The sequence below is a fragment of the Alligator sinensis genome, unplaced genomic scaffold, assembly GCF_000455745.1.
Source record: "Alligator sinensis unplaced genomic scaffold, ASM45574v1 scaffold1009_1, whole genome shotgun sequence".
In the NCBI taxonomy this organism is placed as follows: Eukaryota; Metazoa; Chordata; order Crocodylia; family Alligatoridae; genus Alligator; species Alligator sinensis.
The window spans coordinates 323,082-340,006 of NW_005842995.1; the positions used below are offsets into that span (position 1 = coordinate 323,082).

Below are 16,925 nucleotides of genomic sequence, written 5' to 3' on the forward strand. Positions count from 1 at the left end.
CCACCTGTGGCTTTGTCTGGCCCCAGCCCCACTCCCTCCCTCATAGTGCAGGGGGGACCTCGATCTGCACCCCCCCATTCCCCTTCCCTCCCCCATGCACCTTCCCTCCAACAGACTTACTGGCCGGATGCTGCTCTCCAGGCTGCATATCAGCAGTCAGATGGATATTGGCCTATAGGGCTGGTTAATAATCAGCCAGCAGTATCAGTCAAACAAATCTTTATTGGTGCACCCCTAAACCTTACTGTTATAAGGTTCCCAGCATCCTTAGAACACCTTCAAGAGCAAACTGGATGCTTATCTTGCTGGGATCCTATGACCCCAGCTGACTTCCTGCCCTTTGGGCAGGGGGCTGGACTCGATGATCTTCCGAGGTCCCTTCCAGCCCTAATGTCTATGAAATCTATGAAATCCTACTTCATGAGAGTCCATTGCTTGGACAGGATGGTAGTAAAGTAGAATTACACTCATGCTTAGGGCCACCATGGTAAATGTGTGTTTTTATTACAGCTGCTAAAGATGGCACGGCAGGGGTGCCCAACCTACAACTTTATGATTTGAAAACGGGGAAATGTTTAAAGTCTTTCATCCAGAAAAAGATGCAGAACTGGTAAATAATGTTTCCAAGCACTAATTATTTCAAAGAAAAGTGATTTCCAAAACATGATCCTGAAAGTGTCATTTTAGTGTGGTGGTGTTTTTCAAAATATTGCCTGTTTCAGACTGAAAGTAAGTCTCAATACTAGGAAGTAACTGTACACAGTTGTTTTTAATACAGTGAATTTGCTATCCTTATGCACGATAAGGTGCAGTTGGTGAGAAAACAGTCCCATTAGCAACTCTAAGTCTGATTGCATGCATTTTTATTATATAGCTGCTATCAGCCTCTTGCAAATTTGTAACATTGAATCTATTTGACCAGCGATCTAAACTTAAGATTTGCTGTTCAGCTTTTAAAGGTCAAGATAGTAAAATGTTTCCTAGTTCTGCTTATTATCATTTTTTTCCTTTAATCCCAGGTGTCCTTGCTGGGCGGAGGATGAAAGCATTTGTGCCAGGAGTGTAAACAACGAAATACACTTCTTTGAAAAGAACGAATTTAGTACGTAAACTTTCATTGCACTCTTCATACATTTCTCCTCTGGCTTTCTTCACCTTGTCTCATTACTCGTATTTCTTGGCTTCAATTGAAATATTAGTTGAAGCTTTTATTTTGGAACAGAAAATCATTACGGATTTAATCAAGTCCTGGCCTGCTATATTTTAGACACAGGTGCCCAGTTCTGACTTGACTTATTGCTAACAGAATTCATGAAGTATGTGTCAGTACAGAATTTGGCTTGTGATTCCTCTCATGGCTTGTGCTCGGCTTTTCTATTCCAGTTGTCAAAAAGAAATAGGGGAAAAAAGATTAGAAAATGAATACTTGCAAGAACAGCACTGCAGTTGAGGGAGATTCTTTCAGAGGCTTGGTGTGAGTCAAGGGAATTTAGGGAGCAAGGAAAGCAAGCTGGGTAGTAGGGAGTTGAAAGGATGATGGGTGGAGGCAGAGCAGTATGTTGAAAACAGGCAGTGCTGGGCAGAGAAGAGAACAGTGAAGGAGGAAATGGGGATGGAGAGAAGAAAAACCTTTAAGATGGCATAAAGATGTTGGGAGCTAATGGTGGCAGCACAACACACTGTCATGGGTAATGTACAACAGGAAGTATTGTTTTCTGAAGCGGTTGGAACTTAGAAATATCAAGAAATTGTGTATCTGACTTGAGATTAGCTGAAGAAAGACGGTTAGGGTGAAAGTGGGACAAGTCATCTGTCATTTGGTGGATTCCTGGAGTAGTGTTTAAATATTCTTGGAGAAAGGTTTTTATTATCATTCCTGGTGGGGGAAGAAAGCTTCCAAAATGACTCGGAGGGGGAAATAGTCCTTGGGTTGCACTTGTAAAAATGTCTTCTCATGCCAGTAGGGTTCCTGCCCTGCACTATTTGTTCTTTCCCTTTTTGTCTTGATTCTGATCTTTTATAAACCGAGAGGTGAGACTGTTGTGAAAGCAAATTTCCTTTGCACTTTATATTTAAAGCTAGTTGTTGAACAAACTTTGCTGGCTTTAGTTGGCAAAGAGGTCATTCATGAATTGAACCTTGCAGTTTCTGTGGGAGGGCTAATGATTTCCAGTTAGATTAATTCCAGCCACCTTTGAACGATCCCGCTGAACCAAGGCTACTCCTTAGGATTAAAGATGTTACTGAACACTCTATTCAGGTAGAATGTTCAGTAATGAATGATCTACTCCGCAGATCAATAAGGATGATTTGTGACTTAAAGTGCTATGTATTTTCCTGGAAGCAAGGGTGTACTTTCTTTTAAGATGGGTGTTAGTCCACTCAAATGGAAGAATAGTGGGAAGGGCAACTGGATTCACTTGGAAGGAAGAACCCCTTAACATGGGGGTGGCCAACCTGCAGCACAGGTGCCACAAGTGACATTTGGCAGATCAAGGTGGGGGCAGGCAGCACAGCAGCAGGAAGCAGAGAGCAGAGCATCAGATCAGATTGGGGAAGGGGATTGGAGTGGCATGCTATAATTTGTGGTATGCCTGCCAACAAAGGTTGGTGCCTGCTGCTATAATCCTTAATGTGGTAGAGACACCCCCATACGCCCATCAGGTGTTGGGAAAATATGACTTGTCTAAGAGGAAATCATTTCCCATTTCTGGTACTGAGCTTACTCTGAGTGTTGCTGGTGTGGAATTTTTTTCTAGATGCATTATTTTGAGTGTGCCAGCAGCGGGAGCAGTGTTTGATACACAGGAGACCTTTCAAAGGGCCTGCCATATGAAGTCATCACCTGGCTTTCATTCATAAAAATCCTGGGAGAAGCACACCTGGCTTTGTATAGAGTGGAGGCGGATGAGTAGGAGCAGCTGTGGCTGCCTCTGTACACAATGTAGATAAGATGGAAGACTGACACTTGCCTAGTTTATGGACCAAAAAGTGTGTTTGGGCAGGTTTAAGAGATCTTCCCACTGCATGAACTTCTTCCTTAAAGCTTGCAGAATGTTTCAGACCCAGACTTGGTTCAAGTAGGTTCCAGGCTGTGACTGTAAATAGAAGTAAATCTAGCCAGAGCTTCAAGTCTGAGGGAATATACAGTTAAAGGTGGTTGCACTGCTGTTTTTACCAAGTAAAGAATCTGTTTATAGGTAGATATGCAGCTCCATGTTTATCAGTGTCACAGGCCCAAATAACATTATGATTAAGTATGCGGACTAGCATTATCTGTCATTTAACCTTTTTTGCAATTATGGTTTTGCAGATACTATTGCACATAAACTTCATTTGCAAAAAGTTAGTGATTTTGTGCTGTCACCTGGATCTCAGCCAAACAAGGTACTTGTAACACTTATTCATTTGACATTTTACATTTTTGGTTCCCTTAAGGAATCATGCTTCTTTGCCTCTGTGCTGCTAAGAATAATACAAAAACTTAATATCCTGGTGTTGATTTAGGTTGCTGTGTATGTTCCTGGGAGCAAGGGTGCACCCTCCTTTGTAAGACTATACCAGTACCCCAACTTTGGTGGTCCTCAGTCGGCATTGGCCAACAAAAGTTTCTTTAAAGCTGACAAAGTGACAATGCTGTGGAATAAAAAAGGTATAGTGGCCATGTGTTCAATCTTTTATATTTTAATTGTTTTGCTTACTGTGGAATTTCTAATTTTTGTACTTACCTAACTAATTTGTGGTTAGGTGGATACTGAAGACAAATGCTTATAAGAATGAACTTCAGAGTGCTGCCCCGTGTGATCTCTTCTTCTCTGTCTCCCTCTCCCTGCTGTCATGTTGTCCTCCTTTTGCCCCTAGTATTCGTTTTGTACTTTTCCTATTCTTGCCTTCTAATATTTTTTAATGCTTCACATGAACCTCCTGTTACAGTTAAATTATAGGTTTCCTGGTAAAAATCTCACCACACCATATCCTAATTCTTGTTGACATAGAACATACTTTCTCCTATTTCATTTTTTTTTAAAGCCACTTAATCCAAGATCCTGTCTACCATTCCTCCTTTACTCGTCAGGTGTCATGTCTTAACTTGTGTAGACTGTAAACTGTTTCAAAGGAACACTTAATCTGTTTTGTAAAATCTCCCATATGTTTGTAATGTATGTAAAATCACCATTGTACAATGTGACCCAAATTTTGCCCTCAGCTGTGTCCTTACAGCTCCCACTGAGAACAGGTGGAATCATAACCAAGTGTCAGAGGACAGAAGCTGACTGTTTTATTCAAATGTACGTTTAACATCAGTGCAGCTAGAAATTCAGACTATACTGTATATGTGCAGTGTGGGCCAGTTGAGTTGCTATGAAAACCTGAATGTTGTTTCACTGTTTTGAACTGTTTAAAGTGTAGGCTTATGATTATATTGGACTGCGAGCGAGAATTTTAAATTTATTTAACCTTTATGGAAAAAAAACATGAGAGAGGAAAACATTCCCTTGTCCACTGATCTTACTGCTCTTCCTTATTTGCATGGTAAAAAAGTTCCAAACTAGAACAACATGATAGCACAGATGCACATTTTATGTAACTAGTCAACATTAATAATATGTTTATTATTCTGGTTCCATGAACTGGTATGTCACTGAATATAGTGGAAATTAATTGCAGTCATACTAATTGTATATGCCTACGAATATAATTTCTACTGGTTAGAGCCTTAAGTTTACGGAAGTAAAATATTAAATTACATGTATATGCATGTACTTCCATTTGTGCATACAAACTGCGTAACCCAGTGTGTGCTTTGCCACTTGTTGAGTAATGGCAGGTCTTTCAAAATCACGGTGGTAAAATATTATGCTGCAACCCACTATCACATACACTTGTATATGTGCATATACATCGTCTCTTTATGTCAGTAAAAGTTTGTTAATTTTTTGCATAATTCTAAAATGCAGTGACTGGGCTATGCTCTCATCCTTCCCTCAGAAAGGTTCCCTTCCACCCCTTGGGTTAAAATCTAGAAGGGAAAATTTCAGGTGAAAAAGAGAAAATGATAGGCAGTCATGAGCATGTGGTAACAGTGGCTGTAGAGAAAGCATCCAAGTCACCTTAATGATAGATTTCACAGTTAGCCACATCTGCATTTCTCAATGTGTATATGATTGTGCAATAGAGCCTACTTGGTTTGCATTTTTTTTTTAAACGCATCTTCTGTTTTGTACCTTAATAGCTACTGCTGTGCTAGTAATAGCCAGTACAGAGGTTGATAAAACCGGAGCATCATATTATGGTGAACAAACCCTACACTACATTGCAACAAATGGAGAAAGTGCTGTTGTACAATTACGTAAGTGGTTTTCAGAGCACTAGTGGGGTTAGAGTGTTGTTGCAGCTGTGATGGTCCAGAAGTGTGTGACAGGCAAGACTTGTTTTCTGATCTCTTTTATTGGACCAACTGTGTAGCTGGGAGAGGAGCCTGACAAACTTTCAGGCATGACCGAAGGAAGGGCAGTGTGCGCCTGGAAGTTTATCAAACTTCTTCCCCAAGTATACAGCTGGTTGAGTAAAAAATATCACAAAATGCTTTTCAGAGTGAGAGTTATTGTTGAGTTTGGTTGGGTTTTTTGGTTAATTTCTGTAAAAATATATTGTTCGTCATTCAGAGTGATTTAGGTACAACAGGGTGGCCAGCGAGCGACACAGATGCCACAAAAGGCATGGGCAGCTTGTGTGTGTGGCACCTGGCAGATTGGAGAGGGGGCAGGCAGCACAATTGCAGGTAGGTCAGGAAGCAGAAAACAGAGATGCAGCTGAGGCAGAAAGTAAAGCACAGGGAGTAGAAAGATGAGTGGTAGATTGGGTAAGGCTAAAGGATCAGAGTGGCACTTGGGGAGGGTGCAGGGCTAATTGGTGGCATGCTTGCCACAAAGGTTGGTTCCCATTGATGTACTACACAGATAATAAGGTGTTGGAATTTGTGATGGTAATGGACAATTTAAAAGAAAAATACTTTAAAAAATAAGTTCAATTTCCTGTGTTTCTTGGCAATTGAACACCTATAAAATTGCATCAGACTATAAACTGCAACTCTCATGCCTACACATGCATATGTTTGGTGGTATGCTGTACTGAAATGCAGTTGCTCCATTGTCTAGGACTTTCCATAACAGGCATAAAAAACCTGCCCCTTTCTGTATGTGTCCACGTGTATATGTGCTCACACAAACAGGTTAATTGCATTTTCAGAGTACATGGAACATGGTAATTGGAAAAGAAAAGTTTGATATTTTTGAAGGAAAAATCGATAATAAATTTGGGATGAGACAACACATTTTGTGGAAGTTAGAGGAGTTTAATCCTAGTGTCCTGGTGCATGCCAACATCTGCTAACCAAAGTCTATTGGAGTGTTGTTTTTTTTCCTTCCTCTCCTAAACTGCTATACACTGTTGAACAGCTGCTGTTTCACAGGTGTTGACAGGCTTAGCAATTAAACAAATAAAGGATTTAGAAATCTTCATATTAAAAAAGATGTGACACTGCAAACTGTTGATTAACTGGATTTTCCCATGGTTGTTTGCCTTCTCTTCAGTACCAGTGCTCACTGTGATAGATTCTCTAATTGTCCTGCTACGACGCCATTTCTGGTAGCAAGGACTATAAACCCCCATTTTCTTTTGCTAATTTGACTGAAAACCTTGGGCAGGCCTATAACTAGGAAGGGGTCTTCTTTTGGGAGCAGTTACCTTTCTTATCTGAGCAATTAGTTAGTGCTTAAGTATGTTCATCTTAAGGCTTATTTTGCAAACTGCAGTTTAATACTGCAGTTTTCATTTCAAATGCTTTATTAAAAATAACACTTTATAGTTAATTATTCCAAATGTAGCTATTCCCTTTGAAAGAAAAAGTGAAACATGGCTTTGATTATTGCCAACAAAGAAACATGAGCAACAGGAGTCAGTGATCAAAATTTATTTAGCTAAATTGAATCAACATTCTGTTTTAAGAGTTTATATTAAAATGAGTACCAGCAATTAATTTGGTACTACATGAATTGTAAGTAAGGATAGCTAACTAGACCACATGTGGACTGATATCTATGTGATAAATTGTACAAATGTTCAGTAAAGTGCATTTTTTTAATTCAGCACTGAGCACCTCATTTGCACTTGGGCCGCTGTTCCATCTTTCCACTCTATATTTCAACATTCCAACCCTCTGACTAGCTTCAACCAGCCTTTACTGGTTAACCAACATCCCACAAAAATGTGTTTTAGTCTCCTCCATTTTTCTTACGAAAGGAAAATTTCTCTGGTAAGAGGCTAAGGATGTCTTGTGGTCTAGAAACAAGATCCAGTATTTTACAGTGTAATAACTTTATACAGCTGGTATAAAGGTCCTGCTTTTTTGCAAGTTTCCAGTGCATCACTGCTACAAGTTTTAGAAGACCCTGAGATATTGGCTTTGAATGGCGGGACAAAAAAAACCAAGGGATTTTTAAAATAGAGTATAAAATGGTGTTTTGTGATATTAATTTCTACCAATGCCATTATCAAAAGTCAGTTGTGCTGTAATTGTCAGTGATTGGATTTCAGCAAAGATTTGTACTAACATTTGCGGGGTGGAGTTTTATTCAAATGAAATGTATGAAATTTAAAATGTTAATTTATATTTCTTTTCCTTTTAGCAAAAACTGGTCCCATTTATGATGTGGTATGGAATCCCAACTCCACAGAGTTTTGTGTTGTGTATGGTTTTATGCCTGCTAAAGCAACTGTTTTCAATTTGAAATGTGACCCTGTGTTTGATTTTGGTACTGGTCCTCGCAATGCCGTCTATTACAACCCTTCAGGACATATCTTAGTTCTAGCAGGATTTGGCAATCTCAGAGGACAGATGGAAGTGTGGGATGTTAAAAATTACAAACTTATTTCCAAACCCCTGGGATCAGATTCGACGTATTTTGCATGGTGCCCTGATGGGGAACATTTTGTAACTGCTACGTGTGCTCCAAGGCTGCGAGTTGGTAATGGCTACAAGATCTGGCATTATACCGGCTCTGTTCTTCACCAGTATGAAGTCCCAGTAAATGAAGAACTATGGCAAGTTTCCTGGCAGCCGTTTTTGGATGGCATTTTTCCGACAAAAGCAGTAACTTACCAGGCAGTTCCAAGTGAGCTGCCAAATGCTGAGCCAAAGCCCGCTCAAGCTTATAGACCACCAGCTCTGAGGAACAAACCTGTAACTAGTTCTAAACTTGTAAGTAAATGTCACTAGCTCTTGCTTGTCTATCCTAGTACCTGTTTGATACTTCATTACAAAATACATTTAACTGGGGATGGTAGGGGAATGATCAGCCTAGTCTCAACTTTTTTTTTTTTTTAAACAAATGCACATCTGTTAGAAACCTTGTGTTAGCAACCGGCTATGTTTTCAAGGATATGTTCTAGAAGTCTTATAAGCTTTGCAGGGCAAATCATCTCCCTAGCTTCCCAATTACATAGAGTTTGCAAATTCTGCCTACAGTTGCTGCTGTTGAAAAACCCAAAAGGGTATGTGGGTAGTTGGGAAATCTGTCACTCCAACTGTGCTGTGTTCATCATGTTTTAGTGAACCTGTTTGCTAGAGTGTGAGCCAGAACTAAAGTTCTTGGGGGATGGTTTGCTGTCCTAAATCATACTGGCCTCTCCCATTAGATAAGTCCAGCTTGGTTGGGCATTTGTATCTCCAAATTAATATTTTCCCCTGTATTAGGCCCAGTGAAACCATTAACAAATCCAGTTCAGCCTAAGCATTTTTCTTTTGATGATGTACTCTTTATCTTCCCTTTCAGTTGTCAGTTAGCAATATTGCCCAAAGTCTCATTTTAAATAAAATGAGTAGTCTTTGTAATCATTGTATTTAATGGTGATTACAGTATGTTTCCTTTTTATTTCTCTTAACTTTATATGGTTTTGATGTTGAGACTGCTGTCTACAAAGGAATGAGACACTCATTACAAACCCTCAACTGTTACTCACCCCTAGTGTCTCATTTCACCATGTAAACAAATTTAGCCAGCTTATATAAGGGGGGTAGGTGGAGTCATAGAATCAAAGAAAAATAGGGCTGACAAGGACCTCAAGAGGTCATGTAGTCTAAACTCCTGCTCAAGGCAAAATCATTCCTTGCTTAAGTCATTCTAGAAAATAGTGATAGAAAACTGTTTAAATATATTTAAAGGCATTGCAGCATTGAATATATCCAACCTGCTAAACATAGGTTTTTTAGAAAATACTTGGGAGTGTATTGATGGTTGTTTTTCCTGGTTTGTGTCTCTGTTTTTGTTTTTTTTAGAGTAGCCTGCAAGGGGAAATATATATGATATGATACAAAAAAAAGGCTTTGCTTTTTGGTTTTGGTTTTTTAATTCGAAAAACTCAGAACTATCAGTTCTGGTCTCCCTCCCTTGGAGAACAAAATAAGTGGTACAAGATCTTTCTTGCTTTGCAAGTGAAGGGGCAGGATTATTGATGATCTAACAAAATTTTGCTTCCAACTGAACCTCAAGAGTTTTAATTAAACAATTGTCAATAAGAGTAAAATCTATAAGCAGTCTGACAAAACAGTGTTTTCCCTTTTATATTTGCAGGTATTTATCTTCTGGGTACATGTGATGTTGTGATTCTGCCAGGAATCCATAGTCTTTAGGAGGTGCAGGATAAACAAATCCTGAAACCAAAGGGAGATCTTTTGGGGGTTGAAACTTCCTGTGCTGTCTTAAGCTATCAAAAAGAAAGGGCACAAACCCATTTTTTTTTTAATTTGTAGGTCATCTTTAAACGTATTATGGCACTAAATTTAATATGTAAAAACATTTTAGCAGGTTTTTAGCAGTAGTGGTTTTTGAGGGTTTTTTTACAAATATAGAATGCATATTTTAGAACTGCTTAATTTTTGTGTTTCTCACAGCATGAGGATGAGCCTCCTCAGAACATGAAACCACAACCAGGAAGTATTGATAAGCCATTATCTAAAACAGCACTTAAAAATCAAAGAAAGCATGAAGCAAAGAAAGCTGCTAAACAGGTACTGCTGGAGTCAGTCCTCTTAAGGATAATATTAAAAGTGTTTGCCAGTCCCATATAATGAACTTACATTTATTTGTGGAATGCACCTGTTCATGACTGCATGCAAAATATCAGGGGATAGGATAGCACATTTAATACACATCTTAAGTTATCAGGGCTCATGGTAGAGGTGATATCTTTTATTAGACCAACAAGATTTTTGCAAAAAAAATCTTTAATTGCAAGCTTTCAGGCACAAGCACCCTTCATCAAGCATCGGAAAAAGACTGTACAAGTTCTCCTGGGTAGAAATGAAAGTTCATGTTTCATAGGATTTCACAGAGGAGTCAATAGATGGAATACTCCTCTTGGCAGGCAGTTCTTAGCAGGTAAGTTGTTTTTAAGTAAACGAGACCTGGGCTTTGTCTTTCTCATAGATGGTTTTCATAGATTCATAGATGTGGGGTCGGAGGGGACCTGAGCAGATCATCAAGTCTGACCCCCTGCCCTGGGCAGAGATGAATACTGGGTTCATATGACTCCTAGTAAATTTAAGCTCATATGACCCCAGCTAGGTAGTTATCAAGCCTCCTTTTAAAGACCCCTAAGGTAGGAGCCAGCACCACTTCCCTTGGAAGTTGGTTCTGGATCCTGGCTGCGCTGACTGTGTTTTGCTGCCTATATTTCTTTTCTGTGGGCGTGCTAAACCACTAGCTGTTATATGTGAAAGAATCATGAAATGTAAAGAAAAAAAAATCATACGTTTTAAATAGTTTTATTCCTATCAGTACTTAATTGAACCAAGGTTTCTTGATCTCTCTTAATAGAAAGAATTAAAAAAAAACCCCAAAACCCTGCAGTGTCAGACAAATTCTGATGAGTACCATACCTTATAACTGCAAAGTGGCTTTTAACCATAAAAAAACATTAGAGAGCTAGTGAGAGGGGGAAATGTCGAGTGGTTTTTCCTGTGTTTTCATGTGTGTCAAATCAAACGTGTTGATTAAAATAGTCTATATTTTTTTTTTGGTAGATGAAGCATTAATTTTATTAATTTCCAGGAAGCCAGAGTTGATGGGAGCCAGGAATCAGCACTACCTCCAGCAACTCAGAACATACCCTGCAATCCCATGCCTGCTGTGACATCAGGAGACCCCGAGGTAGACAAAAAGATAAAGAACTTGAAAAAGGTGAGAGAGGTTTTTTTTATAATGAAGGACAGTTTTCTATATAAAAAGGTCCTAAAGGGCCAATCTCAGAGATTGTTAATAGCAGCACCAAGGGGGATGCATGTAAAATGTATAAGCTGTTCCAACTGCTGTCTTCTACTTTCTCGTATTCTAAAGTAACACATCAGTAATCATTTAAAAATGGCTTTGTCCATGTAGGGCCTAAGCACGGTAGAGCACATTGTGGTCTGTCCAGCATGACACTCATTTCTCCATTCTTCCTGCCATTTGCCAAGTACTGCTGGATTTGGTTTGGGAGAAACCACTGCTAAAAAGGACCAGTGTGTAGCTGATACCTAGTTGTACTTGTGAAGCAACCCTAGGAGCCTCTTGTCTTTGCTTGGCAGGTACTACTTCCCCATGTGTTCTGAGAAGACTGTTCTGACTTCAGGTTGCAGGGGACAGGGAGAGTTGCTCTTGCTTACTGTTCAACTTTATTCCTTCCCAATAGCTTTGGTTTTGACATAGTGTGTTGCACGTATTTCCCAGTAGAGCCTATCGCTATGCCTTTAGATGGGCATTATAGTTGTGCTGAGAGAGAGGCTTTTCACAAAGAGAGCGTACACCTATTCAAGGTGTCTCTTGTGGAAGAGAACTGGCTCTGGCACAACAAAGTTATCTTCACTTCCAACCAGGAAGATCTCTCCTCCTCTCAATTTAATTTGAAGGCCTGCACACTTATTGGCTGTTGAGGATACCCAGTGTCCTACAGTCTTCACAGAATTTTTAGCATTGGGAATGAACGCCTGTCCATAGTCTATGGTTGTGTTCTGAGGGGATATCTGTAGGAAATGATATAAATCCATCTCACTGTTTCTTTCACCCAAACCTCAAAAAGAGACCAGGTGAACTGCCAGGCCTGAGAGTTCTCTGATTTACATCTAGTCAGACAAGAATGAAGCCGTGTTTGGACAACAGGGCTGCTCTTCTTGATTAGTAATAAAGGTGTATTTTTGGTGTTTTGCTCTTATCGAATCAGCCTTAGTTTTCTGTTTTGATTATGGCCTTCAGCCATGGTAGAAGGTGATGTGTGGAGAAGGAGAATTTTTACTGCAGAAGATTTCCTTCTGAACCTTAGATGCAGCTCCTCAGTGCAAGAAATTGTCCTGTTTCTGGATTGGTGATATACATTAAAGTATCTAGGATATGATGTTATAGTGATTCAATTTTTCTAGGGGTGCACCAATTTTTTTGGCCAATACAGATAGCCACTTTTTAAGGAGGCATATCAGCTGATACTGATCTGATTTCTGATGCACAGCCTGGCAGCTTGAAAAATAGTGTCCGGCTGGTAAGCCTCCTGTGGTAGAAGGGAAGAGGTATGGGAGGTGGCAGATCGAGGCCCCTGTGGTGAACAAGGGAGTGGGGCAGGGGCTGGGGCAGGTGCTGCCCACCTGGGGCAGGGCACAGGATAGAGCCATTGTCTTGTCTGGGGGGCATGGGGAGTGGGGAGCAGCTCCTGCTGCTGTACTCACCCTGGGAGGACATGGGGGGCATGTGCCCCCAGATCTGCGTGGGACAGGGTGGGCTGCTGCTGTAGGCTGGGGCCAGGGCTGCCCCAGGCTCTTCCCAGCGGGGGCTTGGCTGCGCTGGGTTGCTCTTGGGGCAGGTGGCGGCAGTGCTGGGAGAGGGTGGGGGGCTGCACCCACCCTAAAACTACAGCACCAGCCCACACTCATCCCATGTGCAGATCTGGGGGCACACACCCTCCTGGGGTGCATGCAACAGCAGGAGCTCGCCCCCCCCTCCCGCGCCCCCTGGACGAGCCATGGCTCTGTCCCATGCCCCAGCGCCTCTCCCTCCCTCACTGCAGGGGCCTCGGTCTGCCCCCCCCTCCCCTCCCCCAACAGACCTACCAGCTGAAGCAGCTCTCCAAGCTGCCAGGCTGTGCTCCTCACTGCCTACGTGCTGTGGCTGCATGCGTGCACGGGGCATTTATCGCCCAAATTATCGGCCACATCAGGCCAAAAAAGCCGACTTCTGATGCAGTCAATTTTCTTTATATCGGTGCTGATCTGATATCAGACCGATATATCAGTGCACCTCTACATTTTTCTTCAGTGCTGCTTAGATGCACAGGTGAAAAGTGTTTTTGTTGCTATGTCTCCTGTGGAGGGAATTCCCTTATCTGATAAGCGAATCGACCATAAACCAAGAAAACTCCAGAAACGTTTTTTAGCTCAATATAGGTTTGTTTGGTTTTTTCCTTTTTCACAGAAACTGAAGGCAATTGAGCAACTGAAAGAGCAAGCAGCTTCTGGCAAACAGCTAGAGAAAAACCAGGTATTACTAACGTGTATTTTTTTTGTTTGTTTTGAGGATCAGACCTCTTTCTTCAATGCTGTCAATCCATAATCCATACCACTTTTCAGTTATTCTCCTAGGTAAGTGCCTAAAAGACTGCCCATGCCCTGTATCAAAATCAGATTTGAGCCACTACCTCCAAGAGAAGCCTTCTCCTCAGATTAAATTAATATCTAAAAACACTGGCTCACTTGTGGTGAAGAGCTCTTTGGGGGTGTAGTCAACAGAACACAAGAGAAGGATATTTGAGCCTCCTCAGTCAGCGTCCCTACCTACAAGTTGTTCTCCAGCACAGCTGTCTTGTTGCCATCTGTGCCATTACCACTATTTGAGTGGGTAGGTCAGTTCTTGGCAGAAAAATGTTGACTGACACTGCTGTTATTCTCAAGTCCTTTCTGGAGTCCTTGTTTCTGTATATTCCATTGTAGGCTGTGCATGTGCAGTAGGTGTCTGAGATCAGGGAATCTTTGCTAACAAAACCTGTTTGATCCACAAGTGCCCCAGGTATCTTCGTATTATTGTAGCAAATACACAAAGGACAGGACTAGTTGGCACTCCATTTTCTTTTTCCTGCTGTTTGTTTGGGATGGAATGCCTATGTCCACAGCTTTAGACCATGGTAATTATGCTATCTAATTTGTAGATAGTTAATAGATAAGAGTTATTTATGACATTTAGGGCCCCTCTAGATGTTCAGGTAATGGCATGATAGAACCTGGTGTGTGATCCACACAATCGTGTCTCCTGCCATGCTACATGTGCTTGGCTGCAGGCTTGATTGTGGGATTCAGCATCAGGTCCAATCATGCTTTCTTGCCAGAACAGGGAGGAGCCTGAGATCATGCTCCCGCTGTACCAACTTCCATAGCTGACAGGGTCTATAGCTGGGGCAGCATTCCACATCACCTGGGGAGGCTATTGGTGTTCCTTACGCTGCCCCTGCTGTGAGCCCCACAGCTGATGAGGCTCACAGAGTGGTGAGCCTCATCTGCAAGCCCTGCAGCTGATGAGGTTCGCAGGGGAGGAGGGGGGCAGCATGGGAATGCTACTAATTTTCCTTCCAGAATGAGAAATAAAAGTCCAGGGATGGTTTTTAATGGACCAGTCTACAAGGGCCAAGTCACATCTTGGTCTCATGAGCTTCTGCATAAAACAGACTCCAGGCTTTTTTTTTCAGTTGGATCTGAAGTGGTTTCTCTCACGTCTTTAGCGAAGGCATCAGTTCCACAGAAGAGGGATAGGGACAAAGCCCTAAATACCTTAAGATACCCTGTATTTACATGGGGATACAAATTTTCAACTTGTAACAAGTCTAGTGAGAGTCTGTGCCTTCGCATGGGTGCAGTTGGGGCTCCTGAAGACTTAGGCACCTTGTCACCCAAGTCTTACATTTCTAAAATGCCCTCTGGTACTGGAGCTATTGCTCTGGGACCCTGTTTGATACCAGTTCATTTGGAACCCAGTGGTGCCTTTAGTACACAATGCAGAAATCAGTACTGAGTGCTTTGTGAAGGAGGAAGCAGCTTGTATTCCCCCACCAGTGATAATGTCCAAATACAACATCTTTGTACACTTGATAGTTTCTTCTGAACCTTCATTCCATTCAAGAGCTTACGTTTGCTGTTGAGATGTGATATTTTTGCCCTTATCAGTATTGTGGTGTTTGGTACTATCCAGGACTATTTGGTACTACCCCCTTAAGTCAGTGGGGGGCAACCTTTTTGCCATACATTCCAGAAATTACCCCCGCTTGCATAGAGCCCCTTCTTCTGCCTCATCATATGCTCTGTTCCCAGCTCTGCTCCCTGCCCGATCCCCTTTTCTGTCTTCGGCTCCCTGTCCTGTCTGCTGCTGTTCTGCCTATCCTCTCCCTGATTGTCATATGCTGCACACACAGGCTGCCCATTTGTGGTACTTGTGCTGCAGGTTGGCCATCCCTACCCTAATTTAAGAGGTCTAATATTCTTCCTCTCATTGTTTAAGTAGTGGGAATGTCTTATTTAATTATTTTCCTAGGTCATATTACACCTAAGTTAGCTCAGATAAGAGAGAGGTGCATCCCAGCATTCCAGATATGGAAATTGTTAATACTTTCCCTGGCACCTCCCTCTTTTGTGAAGTTCTTCATTTTCATAATGGACAACACCCACAGTGGGATTTTTAATATAGATCACATAGACTGTCTAAGAGTCATTGCGTCTCATCAATATTATAGAGTTCAAAGCAGTGTATAGAGCATGTGATCATTTCCTACTATTTATTTCCAGTCGGCTTGTACAGATAATAATGTCAGGCAACTGGACAGCAGTATACTACATAAGCAAGGAGGAACACGGTTTTTGTGATTATGCACAAAAGCAGTTGTGCTTTGGAATTGGTACATTCATCATCATCATATTACCTTGTCAATGATTCACTTCTGGGTTCAGAGCACACTAGCCAGTAGTCTGACTGGGGATTTCTATGGGGAATGCAATGGGAGATCAGTTGACTGCATGGTGTAAGTCATAGTTCAGCAGTGGGACCATCTATCCAGGGATTTGTTTTCAACAGGGTCAAACAAGAAATGTCAAGAGTTTTATAGAAACTAAAGTTAGTAGCAATGTTTTTCTGAGGCAGTGGTCAGATGGCTACTGTATGCATTTTCACCAATTCCATTACTCCTAAGAGAACAGGACAAGTCATTGTATTAGCCCCCATCTTTGCCAGCACAATTGTGGTTCTTACTGCTGCATTAAGTACCTGCACCTCATCCTCCGCTGTCAGACCATTTGACCCAACATGGAGATTTGTTCTGCTGTCCCAAGATGAGTAACACATCTTGTAGAACTCCAGTCACTGTACACATTTTTATTTATATATGTTTTGGATTGCAGTATACCTTTTGCAGCTGCTTCTTAACTCTGCCACCTTTTGGTGGATAGGAGGATTTTGCAGGGCTGCATGGTGGTGGAGGAAGTACACCAAGTTTTCCCTCTACACTGTCACCCAGCTCTTGTTTCCTTATGATTTAACAAGCTTGTTCACTTTGTTATCCTCCACTTCAGACTACAAGGATTCATAGAAGATAATTATATAGAGGAGGGGTGGCTTTATGGTTAAGGCACAGGATTGTTGCTTGACACATTTGTACTTCTGGCGCTGCCTCAGATTTTCTGGGTGGTTTTTAGCTGGCCCTGGCCATCTTGGTTTCCTTATCTGTAAAATGAAGACAATACTTTGCTGGAACGTTGTGAGGCTGAAGTAAAATTACATCTGTAACTTAAACGTTGGATCTATTAAAACTTTTCTACTATAGTTATGAATTAGAACTAAGATTACTATAGCAGAAGGATGTAGGGA

The 16,925-nt window shown here is 41.4% G+C and overlaps 1 protein-coding gene across 5 annotated transcripts in view; it reads left to right on the top strand.

The window, feature by feature from the left end:
• Nucleotides 1-16,925, top strand: part of EIF2A (eukaryotic translation initiation factor 2A) — a 27,358-nt gene that overhangs the window by 4,629 nt on the left and 5,804 nt on the right. For 3 of the 5 annotated variants that reach the window (XM_025192997.1, XM_025192994.1, XM_025192999.1), the window contains 9 exons: nucleotides 511-610; nucleotides 1,020-1,102; nucleotides 3,314-3,387; nucleotides 3,508-3,652; nucleotides 5,234-5,350; nucleotides 7,689-8,260; nucleotides 9,953-10,069; nucleotides 11,112-11,240; nucleotides 13,497-13,562. In XM_025192997.1, the coding sequence (XP_025048782.1) occupies nucleotides 511-610; nucleotides 1,020-1,102; nucleotides 3,314-3,387; nucleotides 3,508-3,652; nucleotides 5,234-5,350; nucleotides 7,689-8,260; nucleotides 9,953-10,069; nucleotides 11,112-11,240; nucleotides 13,497-13,562 (1,403 nt within the window). Of the gene's footprint in view, nucleotides 1-510; nucleotides 611-1,019; nucleotides 1,103-3,313; nucleotides 3,388-3,507; nucleotides 3,653-5,233; nucleotides 5,351-7,688; nucleotides 8,261-9,952; nucleotides 10,070-11,111; nucleotides 11,241-13,496; nucleotides 13,563-13,598; nucleotides 13,653-16,925 lie in introns of those variants that run through there. The other 2 variants (XM_025192996.1, XM_025192995.1) reach the window with 2 other exon arrangements.